Source organism: Syngnathus floridae, chromosome 19, assembly GCF_059516105.1.
Source record: "Syngnathus floridae isolate MCC-2025c chromosome 19, RoL_Sflo_1.0, whole genome shotgun sequence".
Taxonomy (NCBI): Eukaryota; Metazoa; Chordata; class Actinopteri; order Syngnathiformes; family Syngnathidae; genus Syngnathus; species Syngnathus floridae.
The window spans coordinates 4,147,597-4,168,500 of record NC_142431.1 but is presented as its reverse complement, the minus strand read 5'-3'; the positions used below and the strand labels follow the sequence as shown (position 1 = coordinate 4,168,500).

The 20,904-nt window shown below is 39.8% G+C and overlaps 2 protein-coding genes across 2 annotated transcripts; one reads left to right on the top strand and one right to left on the bottom strand.

Annotated features, from left to right (window-relative positions):
• Positions 1–514: 514 nt before the first annotated feature.
• tshr (thyroid stimulating hormone receptor) lies at positions 515–11,997 on the top strand. Its single transcript, XM_088361516.1, has 10 exons — positions 515–805; positions 2,400–2,471; positions 3,417–3,491; positions 5,578–5,652; positions 5,972–6,046; positions 6,684–6,761; positions 7,881–7,949; positions 8,635–8,712; positions 8,809–8,997; positions 9,465–11,997. Exons 1-10 carry the CDS (start codon positions 645–647, stop codon positions 10,891–10,893), a joined length of 2,301 nt encoding a protein of 766 aa, XP_088217642.1. The 5' UTR covers positions 515–644; the 3' UTR covers positions 10,894–11,997.
• Positions 11,998–13,814: 1,817 nt separating this feature from the next.
• On the bottom strand, positions 13,815–19,972 carry gtf2a1 (general transcription factor IIA, 1). The gene is made up of 10 exons (XM_088361515.1): positions 19,727–19,972; positions 18,163–18,264; positions 17,883–18,075; positions 17,745–17,809; positions 17,389–17,464; positions 17,180–17,304; positions 16,978–17,082; positions 16,580–16,852; positions 16,414–16,503; positions 13,815–15,481 (listed from the first exon to the last, which is right to left on the bottom strand). The coding sequence occupies exons 1-10, from the start codon at positions 19,754–19,756 to the stop codon at positions 15,374–15,376; spliced, it is 1,167 nt and encodes a 388-aa protein (XP_088217641.1). The 5' UTR covers positions 19,757–19,972; the 3' UTR covers positions 13,815–15,373.
• Between the last annotated feature and the right edge of the window lie 932 nt (positions 19,973–20,904).

Genomic DNA, 20,904 nt, shown 5'->3' with positions numbered 1-20,904 from the left:
AAAAGAGCGGTTCAGAAAATGGCTGGATCGATAATAATAATAATAATAATAATTTCAAACAGTGATATATATTGTTTGTTGTTTGTTTTTTATTGTTTTTATTCTTTAAATCATGTTCGAAATAAAGATTCATTCATTAATAATAATAATAATAATAATAATAATAATAATAATAATAATAATAATAAACAAAGATCAAGTTTGCATTCTGCATTCATAAATTAGATAAAAACAGCTGGCACATCTACCTCAATGAAAATTGTGTTTTCCAGTGTTATATTGTAGCCCACCAATTTTACGTAATCATCTCCTGCATTACACAACGTTTTGTCTTTTTCCGACGTAGAAAGTAACACAACACCCAAAATAATGAGTGAGGGGTTGGGAGTTATTCTCCAATCTAACACAAGAGTGCCTCCTAAGTCCACCCTCAAGATGAAGACCACCTCCAAAAGCTACTAAAGAGCTCCAGCTGCCCCGTCCTCCAGCATCCCTATACCTTCACAGCGTCACATAGAACCTCCTGGGACCCTAAAGAGAAAAGTGAGTGCTTTCTGCAAGGATTTGGGCAATGCTATCCTGCAAATATTTTTACTGAGACCACCAAGAGGACAAAAAAGACAAGAAGAAAGAAGAACTGGAATATGCAATTGATAGTATGCGTCCTGTTTATCCTCCACATGAGCACCGCGTCCAATGCTGACTCCTGTCCTGATGCCTGTAAGTGCTCAGAATGGAAGAGTCGCACCATCTCTTGTATTGGCATTGATATGATCCCCAATTTCCCAGCTAGCACAGAAACACTGTAAGTACATTTTCATCTGTAGCTACAAGTATTTTATTATTTTTTTAAATGGATGTTGAATGCAAAAACTGTCTCCTCTGCCATGAATTTCCCAGCACACTTTGCTGGGAAAATCATTATAATGCAATGGTTATTCCAATAAAAGTGCTCCCACATGGCACTCAGATTCTGTCAAGTAGTCACATTATCACTCTATTTGCTGTAATAGTATTCTCCATTCGATAGATTTTTTTTTTACTTTATTCTCAATTTAAATGTAATAGTAATAAACTAAATGGCAGCCATGACATATGACACGCACTGCATGAATAATATGCAACTGCTGCAACGTAAATAAGAGACATGTATTAAATGAGTATGGGGGGTAAAAAAGATGCCAATCATATTTTTGTCGAATATTATTCTAAAGGTGAAATGATAAAACAATTGAATAAATTATTCTTTTTTTCAATTTTGCATTGTCTGTTATAACAGTAGTCAATATTGAAAATAAAAATGACGTTAATGGTAGTTAATAGTCCCGCAATGACATAATTGACACAAAAGTCCTAACTTTGATGCCATGTAGGAATAATTTGTAGTTACTTTAATCTATTTTTATTCAACTGTGTCCTTAGTTTCCCTGTATGCTTCGAGTTTCCTATCAAAAGAAAAATACTGTGCAAATAAAAGTAGTGAGAGGTAGAAAGTGTAATCACAGGTGTACACTTAGCTCGGGGGTCTTTGGGTGTAAAAAGGTGAAGGGGAGTCAGAGAAGTGGAAAGGAACACAAAGACACACTTCAAAAACCTGCGAAGCGTAACACTTGACTCCTCGAAGGTCTCGCGTTCAAATCCAACGTTTACATTTTGCAACTTCAGATAGCTGAGAATTATTCCGAGAGGAAAAAAGACTCAACGAAAAAAACATCGGAAATTTCACCAAGGCAACAGTAAAAACAACTACCTTAGTACAAGCTAGCGTACCATTCAAATTATTTTGGAGTTGCTCATTTAGGGTAAAAGAATTACATATGCAAGTAACTGCACGGGCAGGAGGCCACGGGGTTGTTAAGACATTTTTAATAAACCTCAGTGGAACATGTGCAGGTTGATATACCACAGAGTCACTCGTTTCCAGTCAGCGCAAAATGAGATGTAGTCCATGGTAAACACAACGATGATGTTTTCTCTAGTTTTTGGTCCAAGAAAACTCATTGAGAGTGCAATTTTCTCCTGAAGTGTGTGAGATGGGCTAATTGGTCTTCATCCTGCTTATTTGGGATTGTACCAAGTTTTGACGAGTGGGAAGAAAGATGTCAGGTCTGCTCTGTGTCGTGTTTGTTTGAGTTTGTCGAAGCATCGTGCGTTGTGTCCGCTGAATGATCTCGTGATTCAGCCACATCATAAGTTTCTGAATTATTATTGTTTCTTCTCGCTGGATACAAACGATGACATCAGCGGAGTTTTTTGATTTGGCTGGTTTTGATTTCAAAGTTAAATTGAGCTAAATAAACACAGTTTTGTCAACTAAGACAGGTTTACAGAAATCTGCAAAAAATCAATATCGTGATGTACCTCAACTAGTAAAAATTTTCAATTTTCTTTTCAAGCAGATGGCTTTTTGAGACTCGTCTGTCATCTGTGCAATCAGATGCTTTTGCCAGCGTGGTTAACATCTCAAGGATGTGAGTAATAAGTTTGTTTTTTGTGATTACATCTCGAAAACAAATAAATATGGGCTACTTTCCTCCACCTGTTCCTTTTTTTACTACTTCTCTTCTTTCCAGCTGAGTCACACTTAAGGGATTGACTTGTTCTCTGCTTAATATCATCACCAGACTGAACAGCTGGAAATATGAATGCATTTCGAATACCAATAGCACTCCTTTTAAATGCTGCTATTTTGTTCCAAATTAAAGAGGTACTCCCTGCAGAAGAGTCTGAGGAGTAAAATAAAATATATTTGAGAGTTTTCTCTTATTCTATTATTCAAATCATGTAGCGTTATCAGTAATAGCTTCTGACAATCGGCACACGTTTGATTGTCCAATTAAAGAAATAGGCCGAGTTGTTATTTCTAAGTAGACCAGGCCATATTGCATTTATTCGTCAAAATGTGTTTGATCTATAATTTTTAATGTTTTAAAATACGGATATTTCTTTCAATTTTGCTGTGCTGGTAACTATTAAGAAAGGGATGGACATTTATCAACTAAAGAGTAAAAATAATTTGAGTGATTATTGTATTCATGTTTCAGATCTCTATTACCATATACAGGTTGTCTAAATATTTATTTATTTATTTATTTATTTTCATCTGCAGGATACCAACCAATTACACTTCAGCCCACTGATAGGTCGACAAGTTTTTTTTTTTTTTTTTTTTATGTGAATGTGTCATAATATATTGATCAATTGCTTGGTTGGAAGTATATTTAAAGAGTATTGTACTTGTTTCCAATGACAAATTGAACCTGCATGAGTGTTGACCTGCTAGTGTATACATCCAGCAGATGCCTGCAAAATTACCACTGAATTTAGAAGCTTTGAGACAAGCAATCTAAATAAATCTGGAAATAGCTCTAGATTTGGAAAAACTATTGTAAATCAATCTTGTTTATTTCTTTTAGATATATATCAGTGGATGTGACTCTGTGGAGACTCGAGAGGAACGCATTTCACAACCTGAGGCAAATCACCCACATGTGAGTATCTGAAACAAAGGCCATATTCTTTATTGATCCTGGTTGAGTAAACTGTTCTACTGTATTTGCTCCCTGGCGAGATAAATTTTAGTTACGACCTTGAAAGTGCCTTAAAGTAAAGTTTAGCTTTACAGTGATCCCTCGCTACTTCGCGTTTCGTTTATCGCGGCTTCGCTACATCACAGATTTTTTTTTCCAAATTAAAAAAAACATTTAAAAGTCATAATAAAACTTCTAAATTGAGGAAACATGTGTCTGACCTTTAGGAAAATAGTATTGCACCAAATGTTCGTTTATATTCCTTTAGAAGTCCGTTTTCGCGTGTTAGCACGATCGCATCTTTCCGCTAACTCGTTAGCCTGGCCAGTACTTCTTGTTGGTGACCGTATTTCGTGGATTTCACTTATCGCGGGTGGTTTTTGCAACCAATTATCCAATTAATATCATCAATTATGTGCGTACAATCTGAAACTAGATATTGATAATCGTGTACAAATGCTGATATTTGTTCTTGCAACTATAATTAACAGCAAAACTTGAATTGAGCACTGTAAATACTCCTCAATTGCCGCCTGAATTTTTGTCGTGACTAACTAGCCGACTTATGCCGGATAACAAAAATACAGACAGAAGCAATCATTCCAACCAGCCGAGGTTGGTATCTGGTATCTTTCCGGGGGTGTTATTTTATACATCTAGGGCCTATTTGCCTCTGATTGGTGCGGTATAAGAGATAATAGCATTTCACTCAGGTTTCCTTCAGGGTCAGACACAAATGAATGCCCTGCTTCCTTTTGGCTGCCAACAGCAGCTATACATGGGAGGCGAACGAATGATTTGGGAGGTCTTGACTAAATTGAAACCACATCGTTACATACACAGTTCTTACTTGGAATTAGGAGGACACTAAGGATGAAAGTAAGACAAATTCCTCAATACAGAGTCTTGTTACATACAGAAAGAGAAATTGGTCACGGGCATTAATACGAGGTTGGTATTTGGTCTTTGGGAAAGACAGTTGTGTATTTTTATTTCAAGAAGCCTGTCAAGCAGAACAAACTGGTAAAAGAGCTGAAATCAACTGAATTTAAAATACAAAATGGAAGCAGATTACAGCTGCATGTGAACGTTTGTCATAATAGTTCCTTTTTGTCCAAGTTTATTAGGGAAATATTGTACTAAATATAATAACTAAGGCACTCATAAGGCAACCACTGAAATGAATGATTTTAATAATCATTGGGAAAAAAATGCAAACCACTGGTTTATTACAGAGAAAGATTTAAATTACCGTGTTTTCCGCACTATAAGGCACACCTAAATCCTCCAATTTTCTCAAAAGCCGCCTTATAATCCGGTGTGCTTTATATATGGACCAATATGGATACGTGGATGAGGACTAATTTATTAAAGTGAGCTTTATGTGTTTATTTTGTGTGTTGTGTGATATTAACGTTTGAGCAACGTCGAGTTATTGATATATTGTTATTGTTTTCACTATTTCGAATGTTACTATATTGTGATTGCATTAACGTTTGAGCAACGCTATTTATTGTATGCACTTTATAATCCGGTGCGCCTTATATATGGACAAAGTTTTAAAATGGGCCATTCATTGAAGGTGCGCTTTATAATCCGGTGCCCCTTATAATGCGGAAAATACGGTAAAAGAATTTAACTCCACCAATTAAGCATACAGACTGGCAACAGTTCTTAATGTATCAGCTCGTAAAACTGTCTGCCCGAATAGCATCAGGAAGTGAGTTTGCCTGCTAGGCCGTTAGCCAAGATGTGAATATAGCCAAAACACATTTGACCTTAGACATAACACAACTGTTCTGTCCAGCCAGGGTGAACCAAAATAAACATATTAATGAAACACTTTTTTTCTCCGCCGTCTCATTCCTACTTCTGGTTTTGGCTGTCAGCATCAAGTTTCCCTTCACTGACCTGCACCTTGTTCAGATGTTCCACCATAATGACATGTCGCCGTATTCCACTGATTCCATATATTCGCTTTCACATGGAAACCAAAAGTTTTCTTTTGATAAGATTGTAAATTTCAATTGTCTCTTTTTTCAATCAGAGAAATACGGAATGCAAAGAATTTAACCTACATTGACCCGGAAGCCTTTAAGAATCTCCCGAACCTGAAATACCTGTGAGTACTTGTCATCCCATTTTTTAAAAACAACTTTCCTACATTATTAAAACGTTTTATTATTTTTAGCATCCATTTCATAAGTCACATATCTTGAGAAACATTTAGTTGACATTGGCTCACTTTACAGCCATTAAAGTTTTGATCAAGCACTTAAAAAAAATGTGAGTCAGATAATGTAATGTACACAAGTCATGTATACATTACTCTGATGTGTGTTTTATTTTGAAAGGATGACTTAAATTCAATTGCTGATATTGGAAAATGTGTGTAATTTTATTTACTTTATCACATCTAACAGTTTCTGTTTATCCATCAGGGGGATTTTCAATACAGGCCTTAACAGCTTTCCTGATTTGAGCAGCGTCCACTCAAATGAAAACAATTTCATCCTGTAAGTTATTTTTAAACGCTGTAAAAAGTGCATCGGTTTGGTTAAACATAACAAAACTAATAATAAATAATAATGAAAAAAAAGTCAAAGAGAAAGTTCTTTTTCAGTGCTAATATTTTTTTCTGCAATATTTTGGAATTTTGATGTTTCGTAAAAAGAATAATTTCAGGTTTTACTAGTTTTTATCCATTTTGAAGCATGGCTGGGCTTATGCGGCTCACTTCTTTTCCGTCTGACATATTCTCAATGTGACAAGACAATTTGGACCAGACTGGCAGACAAATTAGTGACTTCCTGCTTGGAGTGACTGCTTTGGTCCACTTCCAACCAAAATGCGGCCGTGGTCAGAGCTCTCAAATGGCATTAATTGAAGTGTACCGAGCAAAACACTACACAAGCACTTATTATGTGGCCGTTTGCACTTGTTATGAGTACATGTTCTCAAGATGTTGTGAGTCATCAAGCGTGTGGTTTTTCTGCCATTGAGTCATTCCTTCAATCAACATCTCTACCCACTTTCATTTTCCAGCTAAAAAGTGAGAAGGCATCAATCTTCCATTGCATCTCTGCCACTTTCCAGAGAAGAGTATACAATGTACTTAAAGCTTTCTTTGTTGGGCTTCTTCTCTCTTTGCAGGGAAATTGTAGATCATCCTCACATTACTGTCATTCCACCCAACTCCTTCCGTGGCATCACCAGTGATTTGTTGACAGTGTGAGCTATTGGCATGACACGTACAGTTCACACACAAATAAATGTACACTGTTCCATACGTTTTAATGTACCGTATTTGCCGGACTATAAGGCGCACCTAAAAACCTAAAATTTTCTCAAAAGCCGACAGTGCGCCTTATATATGGACCAAATTCCTAAATTTAAACTGGCCCGAAGCATTGTGTCATGAAATCAATCATAAGCGGCCCGCTGAAGACTATGAATCATGAATCAAAAAGACTATGGATCATTATTTTGTGATTATAAAGTAATTTGTTGCATCTGAAGTTGAAAGAAAAAAGATAAAATGGAGAATGATTTGATTTGGATTAAAAATCTGACATGATGCATTAATGGTGCGCCTTATATAAGGACAAAGTTTTAAAATGGGCCATTCATTGAAGGTGTGCCTTATAGTCCAGTGCGCTTTATAATCCGGAAAATACGGTAATTTATCAATTTTGGAATGGTACTGACAAAATATTTATCATTCTTTAATTCATTCTAAATTCTGATGAGGTGATATTAGGAACTATGCTTCCAAAGTCATTTAGCTCCGCCCACAAATGTACTTCCATTTACTGTACTTTGTTTAGCAGGCTATTTCCATGTGCTCTTCCATGACTGGAAACTTGGTAAGCCATTGATCAAGTGTTCCAGGTTCTCCAGGATGCATGGAAACGCTCCCGTACATTCAATCATAACATTAGTGCAGCTGATCAGAAGATCATAAACCACTACACAAAAATAAAGAACCAGAAAAGGCTTGCTCCATAAATAGTAGAAATGTAATTAAGTACATATTAAAACCTTGAGCAGATTGCCTTTTAATGAGAAACAAATACTCAGCCTCGAATAGTTTGAAGAGCTGCAGACAGGTCAGAATGAGCTCACTTGAAGAACATGTTGTGCGTATGTATTAGCACACAAACACACAACAGGCACTCACGGACATGTGGTCGGGGGGGGATTGTAAATTTAATACACGGCGCTGCATTTATAGGAAATGTAAACCACAAAATTGCACAGACAAGACAAGACGTCACTGTGTTCATGGAGATGCCGTGTTCGAACATAAGCGATTCAAAACAATGCAATTTTATTCGATTTTTTTTTCAGGATGCTTTATGGAAATGGCTTCAGAGAAATCCAACATCATGCCTTCAACGGGACCAAGCTGGATCAAGTGTACGTCAAAACTTGTTGAATCAAACTGACGACAGTTCGAAAGGAAATGTTTAAACGATGGAAAATGAGACTCGCGTTCAACTTCTCACCTCCGGGGCGACTAAGTACATTTCTTCCACTTTTTTTTTTTTTTTTGACAACTTTACTCAGCACTTTCAGACCTCACAACTCGTAGGATTAAACTATTGCTGACATGTGTCGTGTTTTTTCTGCTGCAAATGGATCTTCTCATATTCGCTTCAGCCAAGCTTTTGATTAGCCCACTCAAGTTCTCATGGGAAAATATTGTGCCTCTAAATTGAGGAGCAGGAAGTTCTTGCATTTACTCAAGGGACACTGGATTCTTTGTGACCATCTCCAAACTCAACATTGCATTTTGTTTTCAATTTCTTTGCATATGTTCACTTTACAAGAGCTTACATTGGTGAGCGACCAGAATCGGAGCACGTTAGTTTTGGCGTGTTACATCCAGTCAAGTGTTAAATGAAGCCAGTGCAGCTCGACCAAACCAAACACAGCTCCTGATTTGTAGAAAGCTGTGTGGTGAAGGAACGATGTGTTTAAGAAGTTCTCCGTTGTGTCATTTGTCTAATTTTACAAAACTGAGCCGGAATGAGGCCCGTGGGATTTTAATATTTCTCACTCAAATGTGAACGATGATTTGACGATTTGTTTGCCTGTGCAGTGATCTTCACAGGAATAAATATTTGACCGAACTGGATGAAAGAGCTTTTGACGGCGCCATCAGCGGGCCCATGCTTTTGTAAGATCCTCGCATATATTTACTTACCAATAATCAGGCCAAAATTGATCATGTGTTCCTTATCGATGTGATGCTTCTAATTTCTCTGTCCCTCAGAGACATATCCCAGACGGGGATCACCTCCTTGCCCACCAGCGGTATGGAGTCCCTCAGAGAGCTGAAGGCCCGTAATGCCTGGGCCCTTAAGAAATTACCACCTATCAAAACTTTCAAGCACCTCACCACGGCTAATCTTACCTACCCCAGCCACTGCTGCGGCTTCAAAAATCTCAAAAAGAAACGAGGGTGGGTTTTATCCGTGATTTTTGTATTGCTCCATCTAAATGGAGGAAATGTGTTGAGTTAAATTTTTAAAGAGAATCTATTTTCTAGCATAATTTAGATCATAGGTTTAGATCAGTGGTCCCCAAACTTTTTTGCGCCACGGACCGGTTACGTGTCAGAAATATTTTTGCGTACCGGCCTTTATATAGTAGATAAATAAAACATTTATAATATATAAATATGATGAAAAATAAATGATACAACTGGCATAAAAACAAGTATAAACAACATAAGTTTTTATTTATTTATTTGTTTGACCTGAATTCATTGATCGTCGATAAAAAATAAATAAAAAATTCCTGTGCGGCTTGCAGCCCGGTACCAAATGACCCATGGACCGGTACCGGTCCGCGACCCGGTGGTTGGGCATGACCAGATCATAGGTCATGCTCATAGATCCGGTTTGTAACCCCCCATGTGTTTTTCAGATTTAGGGAGTACATCCTCTGCAACCTGACGGCATTGCTCCAGAACGATGCTGATCAGCATCAGAAGCGTTCCGTGGCGTCGCTCCACGCGGCTTCCCTTCAAGGCGCCGTCGACATCCCAGAGGAACCCAACGATGACCGAGACGGCTTTCACGGCAGTTTGCACTACCACGCCTACTTTGGTGGCCATCCGGATGAGGATGTGGGTTTTGGAGATACGCTTATGAACCCTCAGGAGGATCCAAGCGAAGATTTTGATAATCGTTACGATTACGTGGTGTTGTGCGACGAGGGGGAGGAGGTGGTGTGTGCGCCGGTGCCTGATGAGTTCAACCCTTGTGAGGACATCATGGGCTTTGCCTTCCTGCGGGTGTCTGTGTGGTTTGTAAGCCTGCTGGCAGTTCTGGGGAACGTGGTGGTGCTCCTGGTTCTGCTCACCAGCCACTACAAACTCTCCGTGTCGCGTTTCCTCATGTGCCACCTGGCCTTCGCCGATCTCTGCATGGGGATTTACTTGCTGCTCATCGCCTCGGTGGACCTCCACACACGAGCGGAGTACTTCAACCACGCCATCGACTGGCAGACGGGTCCAGGTTGCGCTCTCGCTGGGTTCTTCACCGTGTTTGCCAGCGAGCTGTCTGTCTACACGTTGACTGTGATAACCCTCGAGAGGTGGTACGCCATCACGTTCGCGATGCGGCTGGATCGTAAACTCCATCTTCATCACGCGGCTGCGGTTATGCTAGGGGGTTGGATCTTCTGCTTCCTGCTGGCGCTGCTCCCACTCGTAGGAGTTAGCAGCTACCAGAAAGTCAGCATCTGTCTCCCGATGGACATCCAAACCACAGAAGCTCTGGTTTATGTCATATCTGTGCTTGTCCTCAACGTCATGGCTTTTCTCGTTATCTGCGCTTGCTACGTGAAGATTTACTGCGCCGTTCACAATCCGCAATATCGTTCCGGATCTAAAGATACCAACATAGCCAAACGCATGGCGGTCCTCATCTTTACTGACTTTCTCTGCATGGCACCGATTTCCTTCTACGCCATGTCGGCAGTGTTGGACCAGCCGCTCATCACCGTCTCCAACTCGAAGATATTGTTGGTGCTCTTCTACCCACTCAACTCATGTGCCAATCCATTTCTTTACGCTATCTTCACCAAAGCCTTCAGAGGGGATGTGTTTATTCTCCTCAGTAAAATCGGTCTGTGCCAACGTCAGGCTCAACTGTTCAGAGGTCAGACGGTTTCTTCTAAAGGCAGCAGTGGGACATCCCAAATCCGAAAAGATAAAGACAAGTTGCGAAATGGAAGAAGTCCAGGGCAGAAAAATGCAACTGTTCTCCAGAAGAAATCCTCCTCGTGTTCATACCATCCGGTGGTCGGCCAGCAGGCAAACCTTGAAGACAACCAGAACCTGAAGACGTGAGCTAAACACCAGCCGGAGCTCTCAAAGGGAGAGACGTCGAGGCCTTGAAGCGTTTTCCGGCGGATCTGTTTGAATATTTAACAGAACGCTCCGGCGGGCTTCCATTCCAACTTCAGCTGTTTTCACAATTTGAGCTGCGAGGATTTTACGGTTCCAGTTGGTGGAGAATATCAAATGTCACTGAAGTATGACTTTGACCTCAGCTCTTTGACTGTGAGACCTTGTTATTGAGGCACATTCAGCAGAAGGAGAATTCAAATGATCGGGACTCATTGTATTTTCCAACCATAATGTTGGCTAATGCAATTTCTGTCACAATTGCACTTTTTATTGGGTTCAATATTGATCACTGTAACAGGCAAGATTAATGATTTGATGAAATTTTATACGCCTATTCTCATAGAATCTATTTTTTAAGATCGTTTCGCATGATTCTTCTGAAATAACTACTCGCTTCTTATGATACAGTAATCCCTCGTTTTTCGCGGATAATTGGTTCCATAAACTACCCGCGATAAGTGAAATCCGCGAAATACGGGCACCAATAAGAAGTACTGGGCAGGCTAACGAGTTAGCGGAAAGATGCTAATTGGCAATCGTGCTAACACGCGGAAACGGACTTCTAAAGGAATGTAAACATTTGGAGCAAGACTACATTGTCCTAAATTTTAGACACGTTTCCTCAATTTCGAAGTTTTATTTTGACTTTTAAATTGTTTTTTAATTTGGAAAAACAATCCGCGATGTAGCGAAGCCGCGATAAACGAAACGCGAAGTAGCGAGGGATCACTGTATTACAAATTAAAATCGTTATTTGGTGTCATATCATTGTATTTTTGTTCAGATATGTATTGCAAATATAGTATTTTCTGACATTATAGTAAAAAATATTACATTCTTTAAATTTATTCCCATGAATTATTATTGATTATTTATTTCCGTGGTAATACAACTTCCAGATTTAAGATAGTACCATGAACTTCATCCGTTACTAATATGACAGATACAGTTTTTATCTGCGTGGTAAACAAATGCAATTGTTAATCCAGTCATCCATTTTTTATAACGATTATCCTGATTATTAGCCATTTTCTAGTCATTGCACACAGGTAAAAAAAAAAAAAAAAAACACCAACATATTCTGTCAGGGCCTCTACTTTAGAATGTTATGGTTGTTTTTCCAGTATATGATATTTTCCTATCCTCTTACAAGTGACCAAAACAAATCTAGTTCTACTGACTAGATTTGCACTTACTAAGAGTGCTCAAAGTTATTACTACAATGCCAGACGGGAGCAGCCTAACATCTGGTTAGCATTTCATTTGCAAGGTGACATTTTTTCAGCTTTCCTGGAAAGGACGACCAATCCAGATATTTATGGAATTTCAATTATTCACAAAGATATTTGACGACTGATTCCATTTGACCACTGATTCCGTTAGCATTTCTTTGGTTCATGATATCAATCAATTGCATGTTTGTTTCTTTTCAAATCCTGCAAACAAACAAACCACACTCAAATATCCGCCTAATAATAACTGGATTTATTTTCACTTTGGCTTCCTCTCTGATTTTCTAAGTCTATCCGAGCCTTTCCTTCAAATGATTGGGTCAGAAACTGGACTATGTTGATCCCCTGACACCAGATTACTTTCCTGCAGAGAAGTTGGAGTGCTTTCAAACCAATCAGTACTGGGAGATTTACTCTCGCCGTGATGGCTCCAAAAGCGGTTGTGATTTTTTTGACTAACCATGCAGCTCTTGTTCCTTGGGAACATCAAATCCCTCTATTTATGACGTCATTCCATAGCACTACTCCACGGGCCAACAGGCATGGACAACACTCTTGCAGGGTCAAGTTGCTGCCTCTTTACAAAGTGGAGGAGCAAACCACAAAGTGGATATCAGGCCTTTGGAAGACGAAGGAGAAGTAAAAAAGTTTGGATTTTACATCTACTGTTTTACCTGGCAGCTTCAAAGTTTATATATGGAGTTCTGTACATCTGGTTCTTAAAGTGAGGCCCACCCAGAGTCGTCAGGTAGGCCAGGTAAGCAGAAAACTTCTCTGATACCCATGAGGCCTCAATCTAAGACCAGCAGACTTAGCCACAAATAACATAAGGACCCACACTTCATCACAAGGACTCTTCAGACATTTTTCCTTCAGCAAACCTGAATAAAAAGCCTTTGTGATACCATACTTGATATAGCGGAGAAGTGACAGGCAACCTCAAGCCCTATTATATAAGCGAGGGCCGTAGTTCCTGATTCAGCTGTAATCCCAGACGGTACCACACCTTCAGGCAATGATTACCCACAAAGAAATACGCAAGGGATTTTATCAGGGGGTTTGGATTGGGAATTAGGAGGTGGGGGGGAGGCCCACATGGCATGCAGACAGACAAGCCTGCAGACGGTGGATTAGTTGGTAAGAAATGTGGATTTGATGGGGGGTTGGAGGCGAGCATGGAGTTCTTGTGGAGTGACGAGAAATAAATATAAATATGGATAATGGATACAATCCAATGTTACAAAATGTTTACACTGTTCTGGTATGTTTCATGTGTTTTTTTTTTTTTTTAAGTACAATAATTATTAAGGCAGATCATTGCTAAAATGGGCCAATTTTTCTAAGACAGGAAATATGCTTTACAAATTATTCTTTTTGATCCTGAGGATTTTAATGAAAGCATGCCACAGAAATGTAAAAAATTGAGAAGCATTAAAAATTGTGGAAAAAAAAAATAATCACATTGCCTTCATACGTCAATATAAATTTGTTATTCTGCTGAATTCTCAATTCAGTTGAAAGTGTATGGAGTGGCACTTAAGTGCTATTTAATATTATAAATACTGGCAAAAAAGAAATTGACCATTAAAACCCCAAAATATAATTTGGAAAAAATTAGCAAAATCAAAATTTCTGTATTTGGTTCCAAAGGTAATTTATTATAAAATGTTTTATTGAACAATACATTTCAACAGCTATTAGAAGTCAAAACAGAGCAAAGGTGACATAACATTTTTGGGTAGTACAAGAAAAGCAGGAGTACAAATCAAAAAGGCACACTCAACACTCAAGTTACATTATGTGGGAACAACCATGAATCTCCTCTAGGAGCCGTAATCCACACGGAGCTACTGAATAAAATCAATTACTTGATTTTTGTTGCAACAAACCTTTTTTTGGACTTGCTTAAATAGTGAAAGACATCAAGGTTGCTCACATGAACACAAAAATAAGAACATTGTCTTGCTTCCTTCTTAAGGTTGTATTCACAATATAAATTTCTGGAGCCCACTAAGAAGCCAATTAAGATCGAAGGCCCCCCCCCCACCCAAAAAACATTAATTCCGCAAAAGGTCACTAAAAACATTTTACAACAACGCATTCCCCCTCCTTCTCACCGAATTTGAAATCCTCTCAATCGAAAACATGCTTGCTTAAAAGTCAAGACTAAAAACACGAGAGACATCATATTGATTGGGAACAATGTCACGCAAACTTTGTTCAGCCAACAGAAAAAAAAAAAGGAACACTTATTTGATTGTAAGAGCACAGTTTGGCGCGGATCAGAAAAAAAAAACTTCTACTTTCATGAATAAATAGAAAATAGCGTCACTGATGAACTAAACGGTGGCAACTGACTTTTTGGGGAGCTCAGTGATGCAATTGACAAACGCACATGTAGACTGGATGAACTTAACTGCTTTAAGCATACACACACACGCTTATCAATAAACAGAAGGCTGCTCAATTTACAAAACAGGACAGATGCAATTACTTCAGCCATGGCTCTGTTTCTATTTTTGTGGAATGACGCTACAAAAAAAATTTAAAAAAAGGGGGATGGAAGAAAAGATTTGGAATCATTGTTAGATTTAAAATAAAGCCTTTATACAGCTATAAATTATTGGAGTCATTTCTTCGTTATAACCCTTCAATTTAAAAGAAATGTTTTAAAACAATGAGAGGTGAAGCACCTTTATCCCCAAAAACCTGTGACAGAAATTCCAAGAATGACTAAAAAGAAAAAGTGAGGCCAAAAAGTTGATTCTGGTAAATGGAAAGGCAACAATCTTAAGTTTGGACTTCAGTGCAGACAAGCTGAAGCTGTCTATCAACTTAGCAGTGCATCGACGCACTTTTCCATGTCAGCACACTTCTGACAACGTGCGTCTTGTGAAATGATGTGTGGGAAATTCACTCGGGGGGGGGGAAATCGAAAAAGGCTGAGAAACAAAAAGGAGGGCAAACGTTCCCTTTCGCTGTCGGTTTCTCATCCCGCTTGCCGAGTGCGACCAGTGACATCCGGTTGGTAGCAAAGAACCTCGAGGTCCTATGTTGGGAGTTCTTAAAGACTCTATAAGCTTCCTGCAATCAAATCCAGTCACAGGTTATGGAAGGATATTGATATTGTCCATTAACTGGATAGGAGGAGTAACAGAGTTCCTGGCTCCTGTCGCTCGGCTTTGTCTTCACCACTCGGCGTCCCCGATGGCTTTGGAGAAGACGTAGTCTCTCCCGTTCAGATTCATGATTCCGTCCTTCAGGTGAAATTTCCATTTGTTCTTACTTCTGTGAATCTGCGGAATAAGTCGAGAGAGGTTGTCGAGACTGCGATGGGGACGTCACGAGAACTGTGACCGCATTTGTAAACTGCCAGTCGGTTTTCCAGTTTGTCATCTTTAATTTAAATTCCTTCCTAGTTACTCTAACTGTTCAAAAAACACAGTACTTTAGATATCTCTACAAATAATGACTAATTAGAAACTAATTTTTTAATTAATTAGAAAAAATGCAATTAAAGGGACAGTGTTAAATCATTTCAAATATTCAAAAAATATAGATATATGATCTATATTCACATCGACATACATTCATAAATAAAATAGTAGGCGTAGTAATTATATTACCCACTCACAAATTTGCCGGCTCACTGACTACATGTGTAACAAAATCTATGCACTTACTTTGACACTTGAATACTAGCAGTCGTGAGTGATGTAATTTTGCTTGCACGTCTGCAGAAGAAACTGGTGGAAGGCTTGCCAAGTGTGGTCGCTTTGAACTGAGCTTGTTGCATTCTTTTAGATCACCACTCGATGGCCCAAAAATTTTTTACACTGTCCCTTTAACAGGGCTTGAAGTCTGGCTTATTTGCTGTACCGGTTGGTTTTCCTTAATGAGCCGTAATGGTGCACCCGATGGACATTTCCAAAAACAGAGCTGTTCATTGAGACTGCGCCTTATAGTCCGAAGATTACGGTAATGGAAAAATCCCCAAGATTTGAAAGGACCAAACGAACAAAATTCATCAATTATGGTAGTGGTCAATATTGACTTGTGTGTTTGCGGTCCCACTATGAGCACGTCAAATAATACTCCACACCAGTTAGCATTCTAATATTTGACAGACTACCGTGGCCAGCAGTGCAAATTATTGTTTGATATTTGTACGATTATTCAGCCGAATGCTGGCATGTGTTGGTAACTGCAAGCCCCGATGATCGCTCACCTTGTCATACTGGCACACAACTACATTCTCCGTGTCAAACAGCTCGTGGTCTTCCGCGTCACTGACATCGTCGTCGCTGTTCAGTGATTTCTAAAAAGGCAAAAAAAAAGAAATCATGAGCAACCAGTAATGCACTGCCACAAAAGGCGACGGGTACTCCGCTCACCTCCTCAACTTGCCCATCTTCTCCCCCGTCCTTGTCTTTCTCCTCTTCAAGGTCATCATCATACTCCTCTTCATCATCCTCGTCTTCATCTGACGAGGTGTCTCCAGCGCCGTCCACTTGCAGCATCATGGGAGGCTGAGGTTGCCCCGGGGCTGCCTGCTGAGGCTGGCTCTGCACCTGAGCCTGCGGCACTGCTGCACCCTGGGCCTGCTGAACCTGTTGAATCTGTGCTGCTTGACCTTGTTGAGGCGCCATCGTGGCGGCCTGCGTCACCTAACAGGACGGGAAGACCCAACAAGGACAGCACTTGAGCTGAGATCAAAGTATGCTAATGCCGATAAAGAAACCAGGAACTTCAATTCCAAAGGGGGGAAAAAAAATACTTTCAGCATGCTGACCTGCGTGTTGCCTTGAACTTTATTTCCAGGAGCTAAGACAATCTGTGGCTGCTGGATGATGACTCCTGTTTGCTGAGGAATGCCTCCTTGTAGAGGAGCCAAGACCTTGGATATAGTGAATGCAACAAATCAGGTTGATAAAAATCAATAATTTAATTGCATACAGCGAGAACTGGCACAAGCAGCGAGTCATTTGATGTACCTGCTGTATGACTGGAGCCTGCACTGAGCCTGGTTGCATCTGCTGCTGCAGGAGGATGGGCTGCGGTGGCTGCTGGATGATATACTGAGCTCCGTTGGGTGCACGCAAAACTTGCACAAACTGACCTGAAGAACCACAACACCACAAGACATTTGTATGATTCATGATGCAGCCCATATGGATGAAAACATGTGACCTGTGGCGCTTACCTGAACTAGTGATGAGCTGTGGGTATGGTGTGACCCCAGTTGGCAAAGCAAGGGCAGCTTGAGTAGCTGCCGCACTCTAAAAAAAAAAAAAAAATTTAACAGTTAGATGCAATCACACAACCAACAACCAAACAATAGGATCATTTAAGAATTCTGAAAAACAACAAGTGACAAATGTGCTGCTCTTAATTGTGTGCCAAAAGGAAAAGCCACAAATGCAAAAATGCATGCCACTCCATTAGTAATTAATTTAGCTGCCTACTTAGCACAGAATATGGGTGCAGTGTTTTGTGAAGATCCACACACACCTCTTTAATACACTAATGTGTCTTTTCACTTGTGTGTTTACTACTTGCCATGCCCGTTGTTGTCATATGCTGCAGAATCTTGGAATCTGGTACAATGACTTGCTGCTGGGGAGCTGGAGAAGACAATTGAGGTCAAAAGACATCATCTGATATTTCTACTGGAAGTCGTAATTCTACTGAACCGACCTTGCTGCTGCTGGGGAGGCAGAATGACTTGCTGGGCTTGTGTCTGCTGTGTCACCTGCTGACCCTGTTGAACTTGCTGCTGGGATGATTGTTGCTGCTGCTGCTGTTGCTGCTGCACGGCCTGCAGGGCTGCCTGTTCCTCGGTATGGAAACCCTCCACTGCCTTGGATTGCAACAGTTTGCTTTCCCAAAGCTGAAATGTGTGAAACAATTAATATTCAAAGAAATACACCTTTTGAATACACTTTTTGGTTGTTATTGCAGCATGTTGCAAAAATACCGTTTTTAGCTCCAGAAGAACTTGTTCATCCACGCCCTCATCCAGGAACAACTCTCGCACCTCATTGATCACATCCTCAATCACAGTCTTGTACAGTTTAGGCTGGAAGGAAGCAAAAACAAAAATGACACACTGCAACAACACTATTAGACTCTATGATAGATATTAGAAGAGCTTTATTTAGATTTCTGGCTTTACAAAGACCACAACCTGAGCATGTGATGTTATTTTCAGTCCACAAGTGGCAATTTTTTATTGAGAACAATTTTTTGATCACAGACAAATTAAATTTAATGTGGAAATTTGCTGAAGAACTATTCCTTGCATTGTCGTACATATATTCCGTTCACATGTTAAAGTTATAGTGTATTTTAGGTTCATCCTCAAATATCACCCTAAATTAAAATAAAAAACATCGACAAAGGTGATTGCACATTGCATTAACTTTCCAAATATTCACTTTGGCACCCACAGCTCAATGAAATCGTTATACAACTGCAGTAACGGTATCTTCGTAAACGTTCGTAAACGTTCGTTTTGATATATGGCCACCGCGCTGATAACAAAAGCATGCAAAATGGCCGCGTTCCTTTTTGGTATAAACACAACAGCGAATCTACGAGGGCGACAACACGGGCCGTCGGAACTCTCCTTCCCTCCCCTCCTCGGCCCGGGCTGCTCCTCCACTATTTAAAGCAGTCTGGCGTTTATAAGCTTAGTCGGTGACGTAGCGTCGAGTAGCACCTTCCCATCCCGGCCAGTCTATATAGAGAGCCAATATGGCGGTATAAAACCAGCAGCAGCGAGGGAGGAGGGACAGAAGAGGAGACGCAGAGGGGAGACGTGGAAGCCATTTTACGGAGCAGCTTGACAGCCTTGAAAATCTCACGTTTGATATAGTGTCGCTCGATTATCGTTTAGTTGGTTATTTTTTCACAAGGCATGGTAGATTTATCGATGGGAGTAGGAATATCTACGTTTAAAATGGAGTGAAAAGTGTTTTGGGGGGCAGATTTTTCAAGTCGTGGAATGGTGGAAAACAATGATGGGACAGGGAACGTTGACGTCGCGACTTTCGCCTACTTTATTTCATCATAAAAGAATAAAATTTGCTTCGCGGTGTTAATGCAAGGTGCTTTGCGTACATTTAAGGTCTTAAACTAAATCGTTACCTCGGCCCTTTCTCTTTGTCTCTGCTTACATGTGTTGAAGTCAAAATATTACTCGACTACACAACGCCATAAACGAAGACTGATTTTTTTTTTCCCGCCCCAGTTAAATCGTCCAAGTGCATGAAAAAAATTGCAAACCAGAGCCAAACATGTCACAACTATTTAAATACTTCTCCAGTTTTGAGTCGCAACACAACCTACATTCACAATTCAAAATATTGGGAATAAGACTCAATCGTCCAATTGATTGAAGCTAATTTAATTTTCTTTGGTGTGATGCTGGGATGTGTGTGAATCTTAAATTAATGTGATTCGATTAAAAAGTGTTCAACAGTTTTACGTCAACTTTACCCCCATTTCCCCCGTTGACAATCCTTGAGATTGATCCTTACCACTGGGTTCGAGTTAGCCGAGCTCGCCATTATACGCGCAGTCTAAAAACCACACGGAAATGGGCGAGAAATAAAGAGCCAAAAATGATCAAAAAACCTGTTAAAACAACTGGGAACGGTATTCTAAAACAGCCGGCATCACTTTTGTAAATAAAACAGTTTTGGCGGTCTTATTTACAATCCCGGGCTGCGAATCCCCAGCCGTCCTCCGTCCGTCGTTGTTCTGCTTTATATACTGAGCGAAGGAGCTGCGAGTGCGCGAGACATAGGGCAGGGTCAAACCGCCAATATCGCGAGATCTAAACCGGAAACGACATACGAGTTTATGGGCATTCTGGGAAATGTAGTTAATCCACGTTGTAATACTAAATAGTAAATGGAGTGCACTTATATATAGCGCTTTCATTCACACGAAAGCGCTTTATAAGTTTTACCACTGCACGAAATTATATTATTATAAACCGAACAGCTGTGATTTCTTATCTCATCTGTCTTCCTATGTTGAAACAACTGACTTAAAGCACAAACATACATAAATATACGCATGCATACAGGTATTCATTCTGTACAGGTTCAAAGTTATGTGGACAATGCAGACTTCGTCGTAAACCGAGGAGAGGTATTTAATGTAACGACACAAAACTACCACAAGAGATTGCTCACACTCCGTTTGACTTATTTCAAGCGTGTTCAGCACGCGGTCTTTATGAGCGCTCAAAACACACAATCCCCAATCCAATCACTTTAGGATGCAACTATTTTCCCACACACTACCAGGGAGGTGTGGGCCTTGTCCCCTGCATTTAATCAAATATGCACTTGTCCTGATCACTGATGAGATCTCCCCTTTAACAAGAAAGCTTTGCAATAGATGAGAACTGACAAGAATGCAGCTCTGCTTCCGTCTCCATGGAAACTTGCCTCACTGGTCATTGTGTGGCGATGGATGATAGTATATACCAGAGACATACAACTCAATCTGCTCTCACAATCTGATATACAAGTTGTTGAGATGACAAATTCGATCATTTTATGCATATTTGGATTTATAAGTACTGTATTGACAAAATAAACTGTTCGGAAAACACGTGCACTTGATATTAAGCTCGAATGTATGTAACTTTACAGAAAAAACATTTGAGTTGTCGACTGCACATTTTGAGAACACGTGTAATGAT